We start from the raw sequence: 20220 nt of genomic DNA, 5'->3' as shown, positions 1-20220 counted from the left end.
GTCTCCCAGGCCAACAGCAAGAGGAGGAGAGAGAAGTGCCTCTGCTCTTCAGGGGCTCACGTGGGGACTGGATCCACCTCGTGCATTGTTGTCATGTGCCCCAGGAGCAAAGGGCAGGCAGGCAGGCAGGCTGCATACACTTTTTATGGCTAGGCCACCTCCCAGAACAGTAAACAGAGGGGCAGGCAGCTGGCACCAGAGCCCTCTAGGGAGTGAAGGCCCCAGGGCACAGACTCCTGCCCACCTCTCTGGAAGGGAGTTCAAAATAGCAGCTTTTCTCAGGAGTTTTTTTAAAATGTACTTCAAGTTCATATTCCTCTTAATCTTTTTTTACTATTCCTCCTTCTTGGCCTGACAGCACCTACTAGTCCTTTAGGTAGGCCTCAGTTTAAAATCACCTCCTCCAGGAAGCCTTCCAGACCCTCCAGGATAAGCTGGGGGCTCGCTCTGGACTCCCTGGATGCTCTGCTACCCTGATACCTAGAGCATAGATCAGACTGGGAACTTCTGGGTGGCAAGGACTGTACATTCCCTGGGCCCAGCCATGCCTGGCATATGGGGTGCCCAACGAATGTCATCTGTTGAAAGAAAACCCTGAGTTGAAAGTATTTGAAAAATTCAAAAGACTGAAATATTGAATCTGATGATTCTGCTTACAAAATGGACTTAAAATTTAACAGTCTCATAGCCTCACTCTAATGAGGTCCTGTTTTGATCTTTCAGAAGTATTTTAAAGGTGACCTTGTTGTAGGCCTACAGAGACTAGGAGAGACTATGCAGTTGCTGAGAAGGGTGAGGATGATTTACACTTCTTTAACATTTTCCTTTCATGCTATGTATAATGATTTTCATACATTTTTAAAAAGAGAAAAAAAATTTATTCTTGAAGCTGCATTCAAGAGATTCCACTCTCTGGGCAGCCCCTTGCCCAGCCGTGAGTCTGCTTGGTCCAGAGAAAGTTCTCTGGGGGCTCCCTGGGGCCCGGGCCCTGAGGGACAGCCTGGTGGGGTGGTAGAGACTTGGCAGGATGGACTCTGCCCCTCTGTCCCCCTTCAGAGGCCTTCCCCACAACCTGGAATCTCCACTGAGAATTTGAGTGAGGGAATATGGCTCTGTAGCCCAGAGCCTCTTGCTCAGGTCCAATCCTGTGGGCTTTGCGCTTTGCATCCAGCCTGGAGAGGGTTTGGTGCATGTTACGCAGGGGCGGGGGGTGGGGGGGCAGGTAGAGGTGAGGCTGCAGGAAAAGGCAGGTGTGACCTGACACCCCCCCTCCCCCCCTCAGGTCACGGTCTGCAAGCCTTCCGTCTTCTCTCGGTTCCATCTCCTTTCTCCAGGAGTCTGGTCCCTACAGCAGCCTCCCACCTTTGAGCCTCTGGAGGAGGAGCTGGGTGGCCCCCTCACCTAGCCCCCTGGGGATTAAGACCTCCCACCCCAGGCTCCCTTGTCCGCCTGAGGCCTAGATCACCAGAGCTGGAAAAGGTCCTCACCCAGCAGGCTCGCTGCACAGATGGGCCCAGGGGATGCAGGGGCTGCGTGGGTGGTTGGTCCAAGGTTACTCAGCAGGTCAGTGGCAGGGCTTGGGACTCAGACTAGGCCTCCTGGGCCCCCACAGGAGCCACATTCCTAGCCCCTGAGTCCTCAAGGCCCCCAGCCCACAAGGCTGGTCGGGGGGCTACGGTAGGTACTCCTCCTTGACAGGCATTGGGGAGGAGGTGCCCAGGAGGCTGGCAGAGCTGGGGCACAGGCCCGCCAGGGGTGGCCCAGCTGGAGTGGCGGTGACATCGTGGGCGGGCGGGGGTGGCTGTGAAGGCTGCTGCTGTTGCTTCTTCTTGTTCACTTTGCGCTCCTTTGCCCGCCGGTTTTGGAACCAGATCTTTACCTGTGGGGTCAGAGAAGAGAGATGGGGTGGGCGGTGGGGAGACCGAATGACAGAACAAGAGGAAAAGAGGAAGGGCAGTGGGGCTCTTGTTTTTCGATGTGGCGCTTGGGGCTTCCCACTTGCTCCGGCTACCCCAACTGTTCATGGACCCTGAACACGTTCTCCCCCTCTGGAACTTGCTCCCCTACTCTTAAGACAACTTCCTCTGTAACCCTCTTCCTCTCCATCTTCCAAAGCCATGCTCTAACACCCCTCCTCCAGGAAGCCTTCCCTGTTCTCCCTGTGACCACTCCCTCCTCTGGATTTAAACAGCACTGATCAAAGCCCGCTGTAGCCTATAGCTAATCAGGCCCCATGCTCCTCTTGGTGGTCAGGGATATTGGGTTTAATTGGCCGGGGGATGGGCAGCAGCTCAGTTTCTATTGTGTTGTATGACCATGGCTGGGAGACAACCTCTCTGTTCTCCTCCCTCGACTGAGCTCCATAATCTGCCTGGCAGCCTGGAGGCCAGACTCCCGGGACTGCTCCTGTGGCTGAGGTGGGAGCCCCACACACCTGACGTTCAGTGAGTCCCAGATTGGCGGCCAGCTCTGACTTCCGCCGTATGGTGATGTAACGGCTGTAGTGGAATTCCTTCTCCAGCTCCAGGCGCTGGTGGTCGGTGTAGACCACGCGGTATTTGTCCTTGGTCCGGGTCTTACCTAAGAAGCAGAGGTGCCAGGAGGAGAGGTGAGTGGGGAGGGGAGCTTGCAAAAGGCCAAGGCAGGGCTCCCAGGGGGAAGAGCAATCCAGGGCCCCTGAAGAAGGACCTTGAGGGAGTAACAGTCATTCTCCCAGGCTCAGGCTTCGAGACTCTCAACCTAGGAGGCAAGCACTGTTCTCATGCCCATCTGGGGGGCCCTAAGGCTCAGAGAGGGGAAGCAACTTGCCCAGGGTTACCCGGCAAGCAGCGGGTGGAGTTGTGGGTTTCAGGCCAAGTCTCCTGACCCAGAGCCCTACTCTGATTGCCAGGCCCACCCGCTTTCGTGCAACAGTTCCCAGGTGTGGCTGCAGAACAGATATGCGGGGAGCTTGTGAAAAACACAGCTTCCAGCGTGTCACCGAGAACGTGAAGTAGAAAGCCTTGGCGTGGAATCTCCATTTTTCACAAGCTCCCAGGTGGTTCCAATTTGGGGATCCTCAGACCGCAGGTCTGAGCACTAGAGACTTGGAGGAAGGAACACCTGGCAGCAAGGGTAGCTTGAGATAGAGACGTCAGTTGCTCCTCTCTCCTGTGTGCAAGGAGAGCAGGAAGGGCCGTCACAGCCGGAGGCTGAAGCAGGAAGCTTGCAGGAACCGCCCTGGGGTATATGCTCCTCAATTCCTGTCAAATGCCTGGTGGTTGGTGGTCGCACAATCAAACAGAAAGGACTGGGGCTGCCGGTGGCTCCCCAGGACCTGTCAGCCTCCTCAGAAGGCCCTGGTTCTAGGCGCCAAGCCCTGAGCTGGGGCTGCACCAGGGGCTGGGGACCGCTCTGCCCGGAGCCATCTACACTCCAGCCTGTGTCCAGGCACAGAGCAGGAGTACTCAGATCAGCCCACAAATATTTACTGACTTCCTGCTGTGGCCAAGTGCTGGGTGCAGCAGTGAGCAAAACAAAAAGTCCCTGCCCTCATGAAGCTTAGGCTCTAGAGGAGGGAGATGGGCAAAAATAAAATAAATATGGAAATTATTTGATATGTTGATTGAAGATAAGTATTTCAGAGACAAAGAAGGACTGGGAATTGAGGGAGGAGTGAGGCTGTGATTTTAAATACAGTGGTCCATGAAGGCCTTACCCTGAAGGGGAACTTAAGCAAAGATCTAAAGGAGGTGAGGGAAAGAGCAATGCAGCTGTCTGGGGAAGAGGTTCCCAGGCGGAGGGAACAGTAGGTGCAAAGGTCCTGATGGGGGGCATGCCTGCCGCATGAAGAGTAAGGAACAGTGAGGAGGCTGGTGCGCCCGGGGTGCCGTGAGCCAAGGGAGCGGAGAGGTCGAGCTGGGCCTACGAGCCCCGGGAGGGACTCTGGATTTTAGTCCGTCTGGGACAGGAGCCATTGCAGGCTTCTGAGCAGAGGAGACAAGAGGTCTGATGGAAGATTTAAGAGTACTCTGGCTGCTGCATGGAGAACAGATTGGTGAGAAGGGGGACATGTGGGGAGACCTGCCATAACCCAGGCAGGGCTGGCTTGACTTCCACACGAGGTTCAGCCTGGGGCCCGGAAGTGGATTTGAGGACCGACTGGGTTAATGTCAGGGATCTCTTTTGGGCTGGGATCAGAGGTCTGTCTGGAGAGAATATTAAGAGTCATGCTTGGCCTGGGTTGCTGTGGGGGCCGGACTCAACACCAGTTTCCTTGTAAGAAGGTGAGCCTGCGGCTATAAACAGGAGGCACCCACCCATGTGTCTCACCAGGGCATGGCAGGTCTGCATAACCATCGAACCCATCCCACTTCAGCCAAGGGCCCCCGCAGTAACCTGGACTTCACCTCCCTGGCCCCAGCTCTGGGCCTGCCGGCTCCTCGGCACCCCTGCGCTAACCACCCCCCCCACCAGCGCCGGTCCAGCCCACACAGCTTGGCAGGCTAGCGCTGGGCTCCTCAGAGCCAAAGGGCTTGTGGAGAACAGGAGACAGCACATGTTTCTCGGCTCTTTTCCCTGGGCTTCCTGCCAGAGCAGCAGAACCACACTGGACTCTTCCACAACCACTGACCTCAGCCCACTGCCCGACGCAGCACGGGACAGCCTCGGCCCTTGGCCAGGCCTAGCCCAGGAAAGGGACAAGGGAGTGGCTGCCGAGGCCTTGGCTCTAGATGGGGCCCCTCCTTGACCTAGAAAATTCAACGCCGGCTCAAAAACTGTTCTGCCTAATGCACCACCACTGAAACCCAGCAGAGCTCTGAACCCACAGCCCCACTGGGTTCACTGGGCTGAAGCCAGAAGGGGTCATGGGAATTTAGTCTCCTCCCACTTTATAGATAAAGAAACTGACGTTCAGGATGGTTATACAGCGTCCAGAGGTCCAAATAAGAGAGGGCTTGTGAGTCCTTCTAGTCCAACCTCCCCGTACAGTCAGGGTCATTGAAGCCCCAGGGTGCCGTGGACTTGCCCAAGGTCATTTCACCAGGCCTGCAGGTCTCCCTCCTGCTCTAGTGCACAACTCCTCACCCCACCAGATTCAGGGTCCACAGAGACTGCTATAGGGCCCTCTAAGCATTGGCAGCAGAAGCTCAAACAACAGACCACCCATCTACTTGTATTTCTGGGAAGAGAGCGTCCAGACCATGGTGAGGACAGACTCCTGAAAGCCCTGGGCTGGGGCTGGATGGCCCACAGGTTGAAAATGCCTAGAAGATTCCCAGCCTGAGGTAGGGGGAGGAGGCTCCCTGCCCACCCAAACCTCAGCCTAAGAGATTATAAAGACACCCCCCACCCCTCAGGCACCCAACCCTCGGTCCCATCCTTCCTGACGAGCAAATGGGGATCCACTGCACCCATTTCATAGTTGGGAGAAATTGAGGCTCAGAAAAGGGCACTTGTGGAGGGCCATCCTTTTTGGTAGTGGTATAAACCTGGGCTCAGGTTTCCTGACCTCCAGCCAGGCTCTTTTGGTCGGGGGACGGAGGGAATTAGATGAGAGATGGGACTCTAGCTGCATAGTTCCTCCTCTCTGCATAGTTGCAGACTCTAGCAAGGCTGCCAGTGAAGACCCAGCCTACAGGCCCTGTCACCCCCTCCTTGGACCCAAGAGAAGGGCTGGTGGGCTCAGGAACACATCGGCCACTTCTATCTGGTGGAGTTGCTCAAAGCACACAATTTTATTGCTAAGAAAATGGCTCTGCCCAAAACCAAAATGTTTGATATCGCACTGTGTGGTCCAGGAACCAGGGAGTCTCACCTGCCGTCCAGAAGGTGATAATGGGAACATCCTCCTTGGGGCCCAAATTGGTGATCTCAGCCTCATTTAACGTGCACATGCCCTTTGACTCATTAATCCCACTTCTAGGGATCAATCCCACAGAAAAATGCCCAAAGAGGTAGCTGTTTCAAATAGCACAGAACTAAGGACAATGTACATGTCTATGAGTCAGGACTGGTTAATAAGATAAGAGATGGTACATCCATGGAGAGGAGCACTACACAGTCACTAAAAAGAAATTATAAAGCTCCGTAGGTGCCAATATGGAGCAATTTCTAAAAATATATTGTTAAGTTAAAAAAAAGGCAAAATGTTGTAAATAGTATGTTGCTATTTTTGTATAAAAATGGAATACACACACACACTCAAACATGTTTGTGGCCCGAGTTCTTTCTGAAAGAATACACAAGAAACCAGTAATGGGGGTTGGCGTGCCTTGGAGAGGGGACTAGAGGCTGGGGAGCCATAGGTAGGAGGGAGTCTTTGGGATGTTTAAATTTTTACCATGTGAAGATGTGAATTTGTATTTTTAATGACAGTCAGGAGCCCTGGGCTCCAGTCCCAGCTCTGGGACAGAACTCCCCACTGCCATGAGCAAACCTCCTTTCCCCTCCTGTGAACACCTGTGCCACCCTGGGGACCCAGGAGAGGGGGCAGGGAGGTACGTGACAGTGGTGGGGCAGGGAGAGCGCCCAGGATGAATGATTTACAGGCCCTTGGGACACTGGGCCTAAGAGGGAAGTCCGGGCTCCTGTAACAGGTGTCTGATGGGAGCTAGGCCACTCCCAGCCACCTAATGAATAACGCTCTGGGCCAGATGCCAGTGCAAGTAGGTGGGAGGGAGGGTGGGAGCCCCCCTACCAGCTCTTAGGGGTGAAGCATGGGGAGAGAAGAGCCTTGGATAACTGTGCAAATGAGAGGCTTTCTCTCTGCTCTGGCTGTGGGTTGTGAGGAACGGCCCATCCATATGCATCAGGCCATGGAGGTAGCAAACTTCCCATCCCTAAAGCATGCACAGCAGAGGTCCTGGGAAGCTCCAGGCTAATGGTTCTAAATACCTGACCAGCAGCCTCAGAATTGCCTGGGGAGCTTTCTAAAAGCACAGATTCTGGCCCAGAAGTTCATACTCAATGGGACTGAAGTGGGCCTCTGGGATTTGATACTTGAATAGCTCTCCAGGTGACCCTGACATGTGGTTGTTTGGGCAAGTAGACCTCCAGGGCTGCGTCATGCAGCTTCTCAATGGCTGGGTGATCTAGGACACCTCACCTCTCTGAGCCTCAAATTCTGTATCTATAAAATGGGGATAATTATTATTCTAATAATGGTCAATATGTCCATGTGTCAGGCACTTTGCATACATCTCTCAACAACCTATGAAGCTGTGCGACTGTTATCCCTAGTTTACAGATGAGAAAACTGAGTTTCAGCAAGGTCTGCACATCTGGAAGGTGGGATTTAGCCCAGGTCTGTCTAGACTCAGAAACAGCATTAGAACCTATGGCCCACTGTAAGGTCTCCCATAATGATCTCCAACCCTCGGGTGTACAGGGGATCACTTGAGATGGATGGATGAATGATGCCTGGCACAGTACCTGGCACATAGTAGGTACACAGGGCAAGGTAGATCTTATTCATTTCCATGGTGGGATAACCACATGACAGGGATCCTGGGAAATGGATCTGAGCAATGGGCTGTGTGTTGGATGAGACTGTTTATTTATAAGGTCCCTTCCAACTTGGAAACATGAAGCTACCAATGTTTGTTGATGCTCTGATTATATTTGTTATTATTGCTGAAAGAAGTCTAAGACTGATTTCCCTGTCTGAGAGTCTAGAAACTGGGCCTGCCTAGCTGGAGGAGAGAGAGGGCAGGAGCCTGGCGGTCTGCAGTGGGGCCTCCCCATCTATCCTGGACCAGAGTTCAGCCTCTGTCCCCAGGGCGGGTTAGGTGGCTACAGGAAAATTGAGTGGCCTCTGGGTCAGCACTTCCTTTGACCTCTTCCTGCTGGGTTTGTGGCCCTGAGGGATGACACTGCCAGCTCTGGCCCTAGGGCTTGGAACACAGATCCATGACCCCTCTCTGTGTGGTCCAGCCCCACTGGCTGTAAATCAAAATCCCCACAACCCCGACCGACACACATACACACACACACACAAAGGAATGCACATATGCATACATGGATGCTTGTTAAAAATACATATTCCCAAGCTCTCAGTTCTATTGCATCCTGGTCTCCCTGCCATCTTTAACAAGCCTACCAGAGGGGATTCTGAACCACCAGCTCCCAGTTCTGTGCCATCTGTGTGGCCTTAAATAAGTCCTTTCTCCTCTCTGGGCCTCAGTTTCTCCTGTACATCAGAAGAAGGTTTGGTGTCAGCTCCAAGGGCCTTGTAGATTCTGAACTTCTGTGTAGCTCTGAGTCCTCCCTTAAGGACCTGGGCCCAGGTCTGCATCCTTAGCTAAAGGACTTGACAAGTGATTGAATTTCTCTGGGCTTTCCTTCCCCCAGGGAACAGAATGGGTGTGAAAGCAGTTTGCAAAGGGCAAAGAGCTATGGACACGACAAGGAAAACTGAGCTATTTGCACAAGTGCATGTGGGAGGGATCCCTTGGGAGAGGTGGGAATGCTGCCTGATGGGGAGCCACAGGGCAAAGAACATAGGCCTAGGGGTGGGGAGGTCTGGCCAGGCCACCAGCCGGACATGTGATGTTCAGCTTGGACCCATTTCCTCATCTGTACTACCAGTGGGTGGGACTTCTGCTGCAGCAGCCCTGACCCACCCAGTTCAATGGTGGACGGATATCCTCCCTGGGCAATGAGGCTCTCTACTGGGCCCATGACTGGTCCTTGTTCTGGCTGGTTTGCCAGTCCCAGGCTGCTCTAGCACAGTTCCTCATTCACCCCTGCTCATTCCTGGAGCAGGGGCGAGGCTGGCATGGGGGCGGGAGTGCGATGAGAGGAGGATAGGCAGGCCAGCCATGCTCAGGGGCCCTGTAGACTTAGGCAAGCTTCTCCACCCCACTGTCACCCTCCTTCCTAGTCACAGCACTCAGTCAGCACCGCCCCCTCCTCCTCCCAGGCCTCTACCCCTCTCCTGTCTTCTCAAGGAGGTCCACAATCTGACTTGGCTACGAGAAGCAGTGAAGAGGACAGAAACTTCAGAGTCAGATAGACACAGTGGTTCTAACCCAGTCAGGCCAGGTGCCAGCAGTGGGAACCCAGGCAAGTCACTGAACCTCTCTGAATCCCAGTTTACTCATCTGTCAAATGAGGACACGAATGCCTCCTTTAGACATGGTAGCTGTGGAGATTAGATGTGATCATTTCTTTAACAAGGTAGTTAGTAATAAAATCTGTCTGTGACAATGATGAAGAAAAAGGAAGAGGAGGAGGAAGAAGAAGGAGAAGATGATGACTGCAGAGACAAAAGAGGCAAGAGAGATTCCTCAGTGGAGAATAAGGAGCCCATCTGGAATGGATTACATTCTAGAAACTCTCGAGAGGGATTTTCCTGCACTGTGCTGTATGACAGCTACTAGCCACGTGTGGCTATTTAAATTAAAATTAATTAAATGCAATTAAAAATTCAGCTCTTTAGTCACACTAACCATATAGCAAGGGCTCAACAGACACGTGTAGCTAGTGGCTAGCACACTGAACAGCATAGATATAGAGCTATAGAAAGTTCTATTGGACAACATGGCTAGACCAAACTCCCAGCCAGGGCCAGATGCTCACACCCGCATAGCAATACGTAACCAGACTGCTTGGACTATCTACAGAGCAGCCCGTTCTTGCATCCGTCACCCATCTATATTCTTCCCAGGATTTCCCACAAGGGGCACCAGAAATAAGGGGCACCCTTGGCCTAGAACAGCCCTTCTAAGAGTTGCAAGCAGCAGCTGCATCCCTTCACATCTTCTTCCGGGCTGGACAACTTGAGGCCACCAGCTGTTTCCTGGTGGAGTTTCCAGGCCTCTGCCCTACCCTGGCCATCCTCCTCTGGTCTGGAGGTGAAGTTCCTGACTAATCGCCCACAGGCGTGGGACGTGAAGAGTCACATTTGGGGCGGAGGTGCAGGATGGGGCTCTGGACTCCAGCCCTTTTCTAGCTCATTGAGGAACCTTGGCAAATCCCCTCCCCTTGGTTCCTGGCTCCCTGAATGCTCTGCGAGGCTAGAGACCATGCCACCTTGCTCATTTGGTTCCACAACAGTGTCAGACACACACAGCGAGTACTTGATGAATCTTTGTTAAACCTAACACAGACCTACCGCTTCCTGGTCTTCTCCTCGCAGTAAATGGCCCCCATCCTCAGGCCACTCAGGCCAAAAGCCTAGGTGGCACTTCCCCCGCTTCCCACATCCAATCCATCAGCTGGTGGCTCAACCTCTAAAGGACATCCTTCTGTCCAGCTCCACTGCTCCCACAGCCTTAGTCAACGTCACTAATCGAATGGAGAAATGTGCTGTTCTGGGGTCAAAAATACCTGCACTTGAAAAAATAGCGAGTACTCAATAGATGCTAGTTCGTTTTATTATTACTGTGGGAGGTGCTCGGTACTTATTTGTTAAACAGCTCATTCCTGTTTTTCATGGGTGGGGGGTAGATTAAGAACAAACAAATGAAATAATTATGAACTGAGATTAGCGTGAAGGAAAGCAACGGAGCTGAGAGCTAGATTAAGTGGCGGGAGGCGGTGGGGGAGGGAACCTACTTTATTTAGCTTGGGGCAGCTAAATGTCACCTCCTGGAGGAGGTGACATTTAAGCCAAGATATGATGGTTGAGCAGGAGGTTTCCACGTCACCAATGGGGAAGAATATCCCAGGAAGACAGAACAGCATGTGCAAATGCCCTGAGGCAGAGAGCAGCAACAGAGGACCAGCTCTGTGAGGGACCCTGTCTGCCTGTTCTGGCAGGAATCTCTAGCACCTAGCAGAATGTTTGGCACAGAAGAGAGACTCAGAGACTATTACCGCCTGCCCGCCTACGTGACTGAATGAAAGAGGCACGTGATGAGCCTGGAGAGGCTAGCAGGGCTTTGAGCCCTGGGGTGAGGGGTTTGGATTTGTCTTCAAGAGAAATGGGAAGACATCAGAGGGGGTTGAGCCTGGAGTGTCAGTCTCGGCTTTCACTAATGCCTGCTCCCTCTCTCTGGTGATGCTGAGGGATCTATGTGGCGCATCCCTATAAGGTTGATGGGCAAGTATGGCAGGGGGAGGGCTTAGCATGTTCACAGGGTGATGGACCTGACTCCAGATGTAAATGTTTCCAAATCCCAAGAGCTCCAGGACAGAAACCTGAGGGGTCATCTCATTAAGATAATTCCCATTGACAAGCCAGGCTTGCTGCTAACAAAGCTGTTTTGGACCTTCAGAACAGCTCCCCAGTCTCTCCGCAGCAACACGTGCCTAAGTGTGCGTGTGGGGGAACACCCAACCGATAAAAGCCTTCTGCCACCTTCTAACTGGGTCACTCCCCCCTCCCCAGGTACATCTGAGAGATGAGGTGTCAAATGGAGTTTCTGCCTTGAGAACCAGTTTTAAACAGCCCGGCACCTGCTGTGCCCATCCTCCCCCTCCAGCCTCTTATAGCTCATCTCTGATTGGCTTCCTTTTCCCCATTCCCTAGACGGGAATGCACATGGGGAGGGGTCTTGGGCTCCCATTCTGAGTGTGTTGCTTTATTTGATAGATGCTCATTAGGCTGTAGAGTCTAGGTTTGAACCCTGTGCAGCAGCATCCCAGCTGTGTGAGCTTGGGCAAGCCACCTTACCCTCTCTGAGCCTCATTAACTTTATCTGTAAAATGAAGCTAATAATAGATCCTCACACCTCTTAGAGTTGTTATGAGACTTAAGTGAGATCATCCATGCAAAGTTCTTGGCACAGTGCCTGGCACATGGTAAAGACTCAGCTGATGCCACAGTTATTAGCTTTATCGTGAGCTCCTACAATGTGCAAGGTGTGGTGAGAAGGACAGGACTGATTAGCACTGCTCCTTGAGGGGATAACAGATGGTAGATGGCAGGGATCAACAAGACAGTCAGTGATAAATGTTGTTCAAAACAAGGGCCTGGTACAGTGTTTGTAGGGGAGGGAACCAAGGAGGGCTTCCTGGAGGAGGTGGCCTCGGAGAAGAAGCAGATTTGACCTGGTAAACAGGTAGGAGAGGGAAGGGAGGGCAGTTCAGGTCAAGGGACCCATAATAGAGAGGCAGGGAGTGTGAGGTGTGTGCTCGCATGCACCTGCTAAGGACTGGTAGAGATGGTCCCAGGCACCAGTGCACTGAGCGCCTACTGTATGCCAGGGTCAGGGCTATGCTCTACTGGCACCATTGCTTCAAGGTGTAATCTTATTAATGTTACAGTGGAAGAAGCTGAGACTCAGAGAAATGATCCAAATTAACTCGCCTGTGGCTAATGCAGCTTCCGACAGAAATGCAATCCCAGGCCTGAGGCTCCCGAGCCGGACTCTTAACTGTCCCAGGTAAGCATCTCTGTATCTCGGCAAACTAATGGGAGAGTGGCTTCAAGAGTGGGTTGGGGCCAGTTCTCAAGAGGGCTCTGAAATGGAGCTGGATTTTACAGCATAAAATGAAATGGCAATTCCATGGCAGTGGGGAGCCATGGTTTAGAGGGCGGCTAGGGCATCAGAGAGAGGCTGAAGGTGAGAGGCCAGGTTGGTGACTGTGGCAATGGGCCAAGGGAGAGGGTCTAGGATGTGGTGGGGAGAGGAGGGTTCATCCCCTCCACGGGCCTCAGTTTCTCTATCTGAAAGCTGATGGGGATGGACCAAGATCTAAACCCTGCTGCAAGAGTCCCATCATCTGAGCGGACATCTCCTGACTTGTATGGGACCTCAGCCACCTCAATGGGCCATTAACCTGTGAAAAACTATTCACAAGGAATCGGAGGCTGAGCCTTCAGCAGAAGGATAATTTAGAACCTTCCTAAGGAAAATGCTGATATTTATAGATGCAAACGGGGAAGACAGAAAAAAAAAAAAAAAATAGAGCCCCTTGTAGTCATTTCCTATCCTGGCCTCAGTCAAGTGAAAGTCATCACTCAGAACTGGTTAATGGACAACATAACAGCCTCTCCCACATCCTCCTCCTTCCCTGCCCCCTCCTTAGGGAAAGCTGGCATCTTAGTCCCAGCCTCAGCAATGCCAATTCCCCAGGTGAGGATGGAGTACTGTCCCATCCATGGAGTAGGGAGAAGGGGGCAACCAGGCTTCCACCACTGGCATGAGCTGCTCGGCTGGACAGTCATGGGTCCCATCTCCAGGTTGAGATCTCATCTCTCCCGTCTTCTCCCAGAGCTGTCTTACTGTTCCTCACACTTGCCCTGTTCATTCATTCAACAAAATGTATTGAGCACCTACTAAATGCCACACACTGAGCTGGGTGCCTGGAATGTAGTCATAGGTCAAATAGACATGGTTCTGGACTTCATAGGGGTTTACCTTGTCAGTGGGTGTGGGAATAGACAACACACAAACTCACAAATAAGTAAGTTAGTGCTCTGAAGGAAACATGGCAAAGATGATCAATGGGTATTGGTGGGGGGTGCCTACTTTGGAACATCATGGAGGACCTCTCTGAGGAGGTGGCCATTAAGCTAAGACCTGAATGGTGAGAAAGAGCCTGCAAAGAGTCTGGGGAAAGAGTTTTCCAGGGAGAGGGAACAGTATGTGTACAAGACCTGCCTGCAGGAGCACATACAGCTTTGCAGACCTCAGGAAGGAGTGTAGATTTTGCCCTAAATGTAATGGGAAGCCACTGGAAAATTTTAAACTGACTCATCCAACATATATCCCAGCCCTGCCTCCACTTGTGTGAAACTGGAACATGCCTTAAAATCTCCAGGCTTCAGTTTCCCATCTGTATGTCTGTTCTCTAACTGTCCAGTTCAGATATTCTAGAATGCTAGAGGCACAGAAGAGGGAAGAAGGGGCAAGAAGGGTACAATAAGAACAGGTGACCAGCAACATCTGGGGAGAGGGCACGCACTGACCTTCCCTCTGCTGTCCCAGACAACAGCCTTACCCGGGAAACACCCCCAGAGACCCTGTATCTTCATTGCCCAGAAGGAGAAACTGAGGCCAAAGAGGAGAGGGGCTTGGCCTCTCTCTCACGGAGGGTCTGTAACCCCACCCCAATTCTGACCCCACCTCAAGAGTCAGAGTCAGATGCTGCCTGAGTGGACAGGTAGCAGCTTCTACCTTCGAAAAGGCAGAACGGCTCTCACCTGGCTCCTGGGGTGGCCACTTTCCTCCGGAGCTCCCAAACCTCCCTTGGCCCTTCATTTTAGTTTCTGGGAGCGAAGGTGGAAAGGACTTTTGCCTTTGGGCAGAGTTACTCCTAGGCCCCCTGTGTGCCCAGGGACAAGTGTCTCCAAATGACTTCCGAGACCAGAGGTGAACTGAGTTGGGCAGTTCCAGTGCCCAGAGGGACGTGACTTGCCTGACATCACACAGCCTGGAAGCTCCCCAGGGTTCCTGCCAGTCCTCTGACCCCCACCCACTGACCCACTCTCTCCCCCTCACATAGTGCTGGCCTCTCTCCAAGTCCCCGCCCCTGGGGAACCTCCCCATCCATCTCCAAAGTCGCCTGGTCAGCAGGAAGTAACAACCAGAATAAAGGAGCAGGAAAAGTGGGCTTCCTTCTTCAGGGAACAGACACAGAACTGCAGGACCCTGAGGGTCAGTGGCCCCAGACACTTCCTCTCGTATAATCTGATGCAAAATTCTCAACCGAGGTTTATGGGTAAAGCTTCTGGGGGCCTTTAGAACCCCTGAAATTGTTTGCCCGATTAGGAAACACTTTTTTTCTAGGGAGAACATTTATATTTCCCATCAGATTTCACAAAGGGGTCCTTTTGTAACTCAAACAAAGGTACAAGACCCTTCCCTCTCATGGGATGGTAAAACTGAGACTCAGAAAAGATGGCTGATTTAAGAGACGCTGTTCAGAGGATTAGAGCACAGGCTTGGTCATATCCCAGCCCCACCATTTACTGCTTATGTAGGTATAACTAAACTTGCACAACTCTGTAACCTCTCTATGCCATCGTTTCTTCATCTTGAAGACGGGGGTGATAATAGCACCTATGATAAAGTTATAAGAATTAAAAGATATCAGGTCCGTTAGTAAGTGTTCCATAAATATTAGCTGTTATTATTTAGCCAAGGCCACAGAGACAAGTGGCACAGCTGGGACAGAAACCCCAGTCCTCTGAGGCCTCCGGAGGCGGACAGGAGGTTCTGTGTCCCTGGGACTCCCAAGGAGGTGGTACAAATACAGCCAAACCTGTAGCTGCTGATCAACCCTCCCCAGCATCTGCTGGGAGTGTGTGGGGACATGGAGGTGAAGAGAGAGAGGAGGTGGGGGATGTCCTAGGCTCGCTCCCAGCTGGGGGAAAGGGAGGAGGGGCTGGACATCAAAGGGTGGGCAGGCCAACGTCCCGCCCCTAAGGCCAGGTGGCCTTTGTCAGGACAGGCCAGACACAGTCGGGACAATGGGTATCATGTTCACTTTCTGGCCGACAGGAGTCACTACCGAGCCAAGGCCCAGCCTGTTACATGACAAAGGGGGGACCTAGGAAGGAGGTCAGGCCGCCCCTCATTAAAGCTGAGCCTTTGTCCTGCCCCCTCCCCTGCCTTTGAAGAGGGTGGATCCAAGAGGCCTGCCTGGGGGCAGAAGGTTCACAGGCTCAGGAGCCAAACAGTAGCCACCTTCCCAACTGCTCCTACTTTCCCCTCCCCCAGGGTCAAGAGTTCAGGGCGAGCCCTGGGATGGTAAGGTAGGGACCCTTCACCACCACCAATCTAACCAAAGAGGGCTCTTTTTTAGTCAAAATGATATGACCCACCGATCTCTTCGTTGTATGGATGGGGGACTGAGACCTGGAAAGGAAAGTGACTTATGGGTGTTCACATAATCGGTGCATGTCCTTTGGGGGTTTGCAGCCCCTCTTTGGGGCTGGGATAGGGGTGCATGAAACGGATGACCACCAGGGCCAGTGTTGCTAAAAGTTTACCCTGGGATAAAGGTCTGGGGACCTGTGTCTAGTTCCGGCCTTGCCACGCAACCACAAGGCGTCGTTCTTCATGGCTGGGGTCTCAGTCTCCCCGTCTACAGGGAAAGACAGCGTGTGCTTCCTAAGGCTCCAGGATTCAGAAGGGGGAAGCTGAGAGAACAGCCCGCAGGGACAGAGTCGGGGGTGGGGGGCACACTCTGGAACCCAAGCAGGGCCGGGGCAGAGGTCAGACAGGGGGCGGCTGGGGCCTCGCTCTAGCACCTGCCGGCGCCCAGGGGAACCGTCCAGAGGCGCAGGGTGAGGGAGGGGTGCTTACCGCTGCCACCGCCGCCTCCGGCCGCCACGCTGCGCCGCATCCACTCGTAGGGCGTCCGCCTTTGCGCTCCGGGCGAGGACGGTGTGCCTGGGCCGCTGAGGGGCTGCGCCAGGAGACCCGGCCCAGGCCCCGGGGGCGCGGGCACCGCGCTAAAGTCCGGAGGGGGCCCGAATGCCAGCGGGGCCGGGCTGGCGGTGGAGGCCGCGGGGCCCGGACTGTAGGCGGCGGCCCATTCGTCCTTGGGCGCAGAGAAGGGCGTGCTCCAGGCCGCAGGGGGCACGGGGCCCGGCTCCACGTGAGAGTAGCCGGTGAAGTCGGGGTACTGCGGAGGCGGCGGGGGACCGTAGGCTTGCGGGCCCAGGCCGAGACTGGCGGGCCTGGCGGGGCCGGGGTACACGGGGGATTCCTTGTCCAGCACATAGCCCACGTACATGGTGGCCGCGGGGCCCCCCGCGCATGCTGGGCCCTGGAGCCGCCGCAGCCGGCCGCCCCGACGAGCAACTGCTCACCTGAACTCCCAGCCCTGCCGCCGCCGCCCCACCCAGGCCTTTTATAGCTCCGGGCCGCCGCGGCCCCAGCCGAGGCGGGTTTGCATTTCAAAGCGGGGGGAGCCTCCAGGCCGCGAATCAAAGGGGGAAACCCGTCGGGGGCGGGGGGTTCAAAAGGAGACAAATTGCCGCCCCAAGCGGGAGGTGGACGCCGGGGCCAAGGGGGGTGGGGGGCGCGGAGGGCGCATCCTGAGCGAGCATCGAGGCATCGCTAGGTGTGGGACTCTCCTGCGAGGCCCCAGCCTAACCGCCCGAACACCTCGACCGCCCCGCAACCCCCTTTTACAGGTGGAGAGAAGGGATCCGTGGGGTTCAGGGGCGCCAGGCCAGCGTCACGCAGCCACACCGGGCCTGTGGCGCAGTCCGCAGGGACCAGTTGGAGGTGAAGGGGAGGAAACGCTGACTTCAAACCGGGTTCCCGTCTTTAAGGTAGCGGGTCCTTAATCTTTTGCGGGGGCAGGGGGGAGAGGAGGGGTCACGACCCCTCTGAGTGTCTCATGAAAGCTGTGGATGTTTTTTCCCCGGGGGGAAAATGCACATATGCACATACACTAGTCTGCAAACAATTGGGGAGTTCACCTGAGTTGGCTCTCTAGAGAAAGTTCTTAGAGAGGTGGTGTAGCGACATTCTTTCAGAGACATTCTAGTGAACTTCTCACAATTCTCTTGGCAACACCCCTACCCGCGCCCTCACTCCCACCTTTATTTTAATGAGACGTTTCAAACATACACAAAAGTAGAATTGTAGAGTGAATCACTATATACCCATCACCAGTTTCAACCGTTATCAAGATTTTGCCACACTTATTTAACTGACTCGCTTCCCTTTTTTTTGCTAAATTATTTTAAAAGAAATTTCAAACATCATGTCATTTTACCCCTACTTACTTCAGCATGCGTCTCTAAAACACATGGACATTTTCTTACATAATATGCCATTATCACACCTAACAAAATTAACACAGATTCCTGGATCTAGAGACTGTCATATGGAGTGAAGTTAAGTCAGAAAGAGAAAAGCAAATATCGTATATTAACGCATATATGTGGAACCTAGAAAAATGGTACAGATGAACCGGTTTGCAGGGCAGAAATAGAGACACGGAAGTAGAGAACAGACGTATGGACACCAAGGGGGGAAAGTGGTGCTGGTGTTGGTGTGATGAATGGGAAGATTGGGATTGACATGTATACACTAATAGGTATAAAACAGATAACTAATAAGAAACTGTTCTATAAAAAAATAAATAAAATAAAATTCCAAAAAAATTAACACAAAGTCCTGGGTATTATCTAATACGCAGTTCATATTCAAAGTGTTTCATTTGATTCAAAGATGTCTTTTTAATGGCTGGCTTATCCTAAAGCCCTGATCTATTTATTATTGTTGGGGCTCTCTTGTATTTTAAATGTATCATGCATCTCCCCGCACCTTGCCCAATTAAAGACTGCCAAACATTTCACAGCTAGTGGGGTTGGGGGGTGTTAAATAGTTGAGAGACCATCAGTGAACCGGGAGTGGGGAGCAAAGTAGAGGGATTTGGGGAAGGATTCATGAAGGACAGGGCTTTGGATCAGAAGGCCTGTGGGAGATGCGTTCCCTCCCCACAGGAGGTTCAGGGCCAAGGAGCTGCACAGAAGCCCCCTATGGGATTTGATCCTCCAGCGTTTCCTGGGAGCCCCCTAAATGTTCAGGGACATGTGGCCCCCAGAAGTTGGGCAGAATCAGGGTCTTATCTATTTAAGCTGTCCGTCCCTTGGGTCACCACCTTGGCTAGGGCAGGTCAGCATCATCTCAGGGCTAGACAGATGTGTCAGGATCAGGACACAATTTACAGGGCCCAATGCAAAATGACAACGTGAGATCCCTTCAAAAATTATTATAAATTTCAAGATGGCAATGGTAGAGCATTCAACCAAGCATGGGGCCCTTCTAAACACTGGGCCCTGTGTGACTGCACAGCCGACTCACCCATGAAGCTGGTCTTGGTCAGAATCTTGTTCTCCTGCAGCTCTGATAGCTACTATAGCAGAGTGAGGGACATTATGCCCAGGGCGCCCCTTCCTGCTTGGAGGAACCCTTTTCATTGCACAGATGGAAGCAGTGAGACCCCGAAAGGAAAGGGGTTATGTCCGAGTTTATGCAGCAAAATGAAGGTTGTTCATGGGAGGGGGGAAAGAGGGCTGCCTGGGTTGTGGCTGACATGGATGAGCTCATGACTGCCTTAGCAGGGAAGGTCAGGAAGTGGATGTGTTGGTGAAAGTTTGCTCAGCAAGTCCTCTGGAGTGCTGGGCTCTGCCCAGGACCCAATTTTTCAAGGCGTCAGTGAGAAACTGGGAAGTATACAGAGAAGGGAGGAGAGACCCAAGAGAACTGGGCTCTACTCTCTGAGTTGATGTAACCAGGACGGCTCAGAATGGAGGAAGAAAGGACCTGGAGAGTGACTTGAAGGTCTGAGTTTGGGGCGGGGGACAGGGCAGACCTAAGACCTGAGAGAGAAAGCTGCAGGCACAGAAATGGATTCCAACCCACCCATAGTGAAGTGCTCTCTAGAGGGCGGTCGTGAAAGAGAGAGTGAGCTCACCATCACAGAAGGTATGCAGGTGACTGCTGGAGGTCCCCAGTCAGGGATGCTGCTGAAAGGGTGCCTATCCCAGGGAGTGAGAAAGTTGGTGCCCTCTAGGTGCCCCCTAATTCCAAGAATATGCTACATCAGACCTAGATGGAAAGCTTAAAGTTTGGGACTAGGTATAAGAATTCATTTGTTCATGTGTTCATATGTTTGACAAATGTGTATTAACATTCCTCCTTTGTGCTGACCCTGTGTCAGGTACTGAGCGAGGCTCTGCACTTGGGGTGCTTACAGAAGGGGAAGGGGGAGAAGCAGGTACGAATCAAATGATCACAAATAGGGGCAAAATTACATCTCGGTGAGGGCCAAGAATCCGGAGAGTTTTCCCCAAGGGAGGAGACATGGAAGTCTTGCAAGAGGAAGTGACATATGAATCAAGGCCCTGGGGAGCAGGGAGGGACACTGTGGGCAGAGGGACAGTGTGAACAGAGGGGTTGAGGCTGGAGGGGACACGTGGTCCTCCAGAACTGAAAGACCAATTTGGAGTTTAGTGATGGGGGGGCGCACAAGACGGGGGCAGGAGAGGAGTGTGGAGAGAGACAGAGCAAGGCCTGGCAGGACAGACCTGATGAGGGGTATGGGAGGTTGTTATCAAGGGTTTTGCGTGGTGGGAAGGGGGCTGTGGCTGGTGTGTGGAGGATGAGCCAGAGGAGAGGTGGGAAGCCTGAAAGCTGCAAGGAAGCTGGGCAGGGGTCCAGGAGTGATGAAGACGGTGTCCAGAGCTTGGGTGGTGGCTGAGGGATGGGGGACTTTCCAGGCAAAGCAGGGACTATTTCCCTAGCCAGGGAGAGAGCAGAGTTAGGGAGGCCTAAGGCCTGGGGGCCCATCCCAGCTGCTCCGTGGTACCCTCAGTGCTGT

General features: G+C 53.1%; 1 protein-coding gene across 1 annotated transcript; it reads right to left on the bottom strand.

Moving 5' to 3' along the window:
• Positions 1–855: 855 nt before the first annotated feature.
• On the bottom strand, positions 856–16696 carry CDX1 (caudal type homeobox 1). The gene is made up of 3 exons (XM_065874904.1): positions 16182–16696; positions 2435–2580; positions 856–1879 (listed from the first exon to the last, which is right to left on the bottom strand). The coding sequence occupies exons 1-3, from the start codon at positions 16612–16614 to the stop codon at positions 1673–1675; spliced, it is 786 nt and encodes a 261-aa protein (XP_065730976.1). The 5' UTR covers positions 16615–16696; the 3' UTR covers positions 856–1672.
• Between the last annotated feature and the right edge of the window lie 3524 nt (positions 16697–20220).

This window comes from Phocoena phocoena, chromosome 3 (genome assembly GCF_963924675.1).
Source record: "Phocoena phocoena chromosome 3, mPhoPho1.1, whole genome shotgun sequence".
Lineage (NCBI taxonomy): Eukaryota > Metazoa > Chordata > Mammalia > Artiodactyla > Phocoenidae > Phocoena > Phocoena phocoena.
This window is presented reverse-complemented; position numbering and strand designations above follow the sequence as displayed.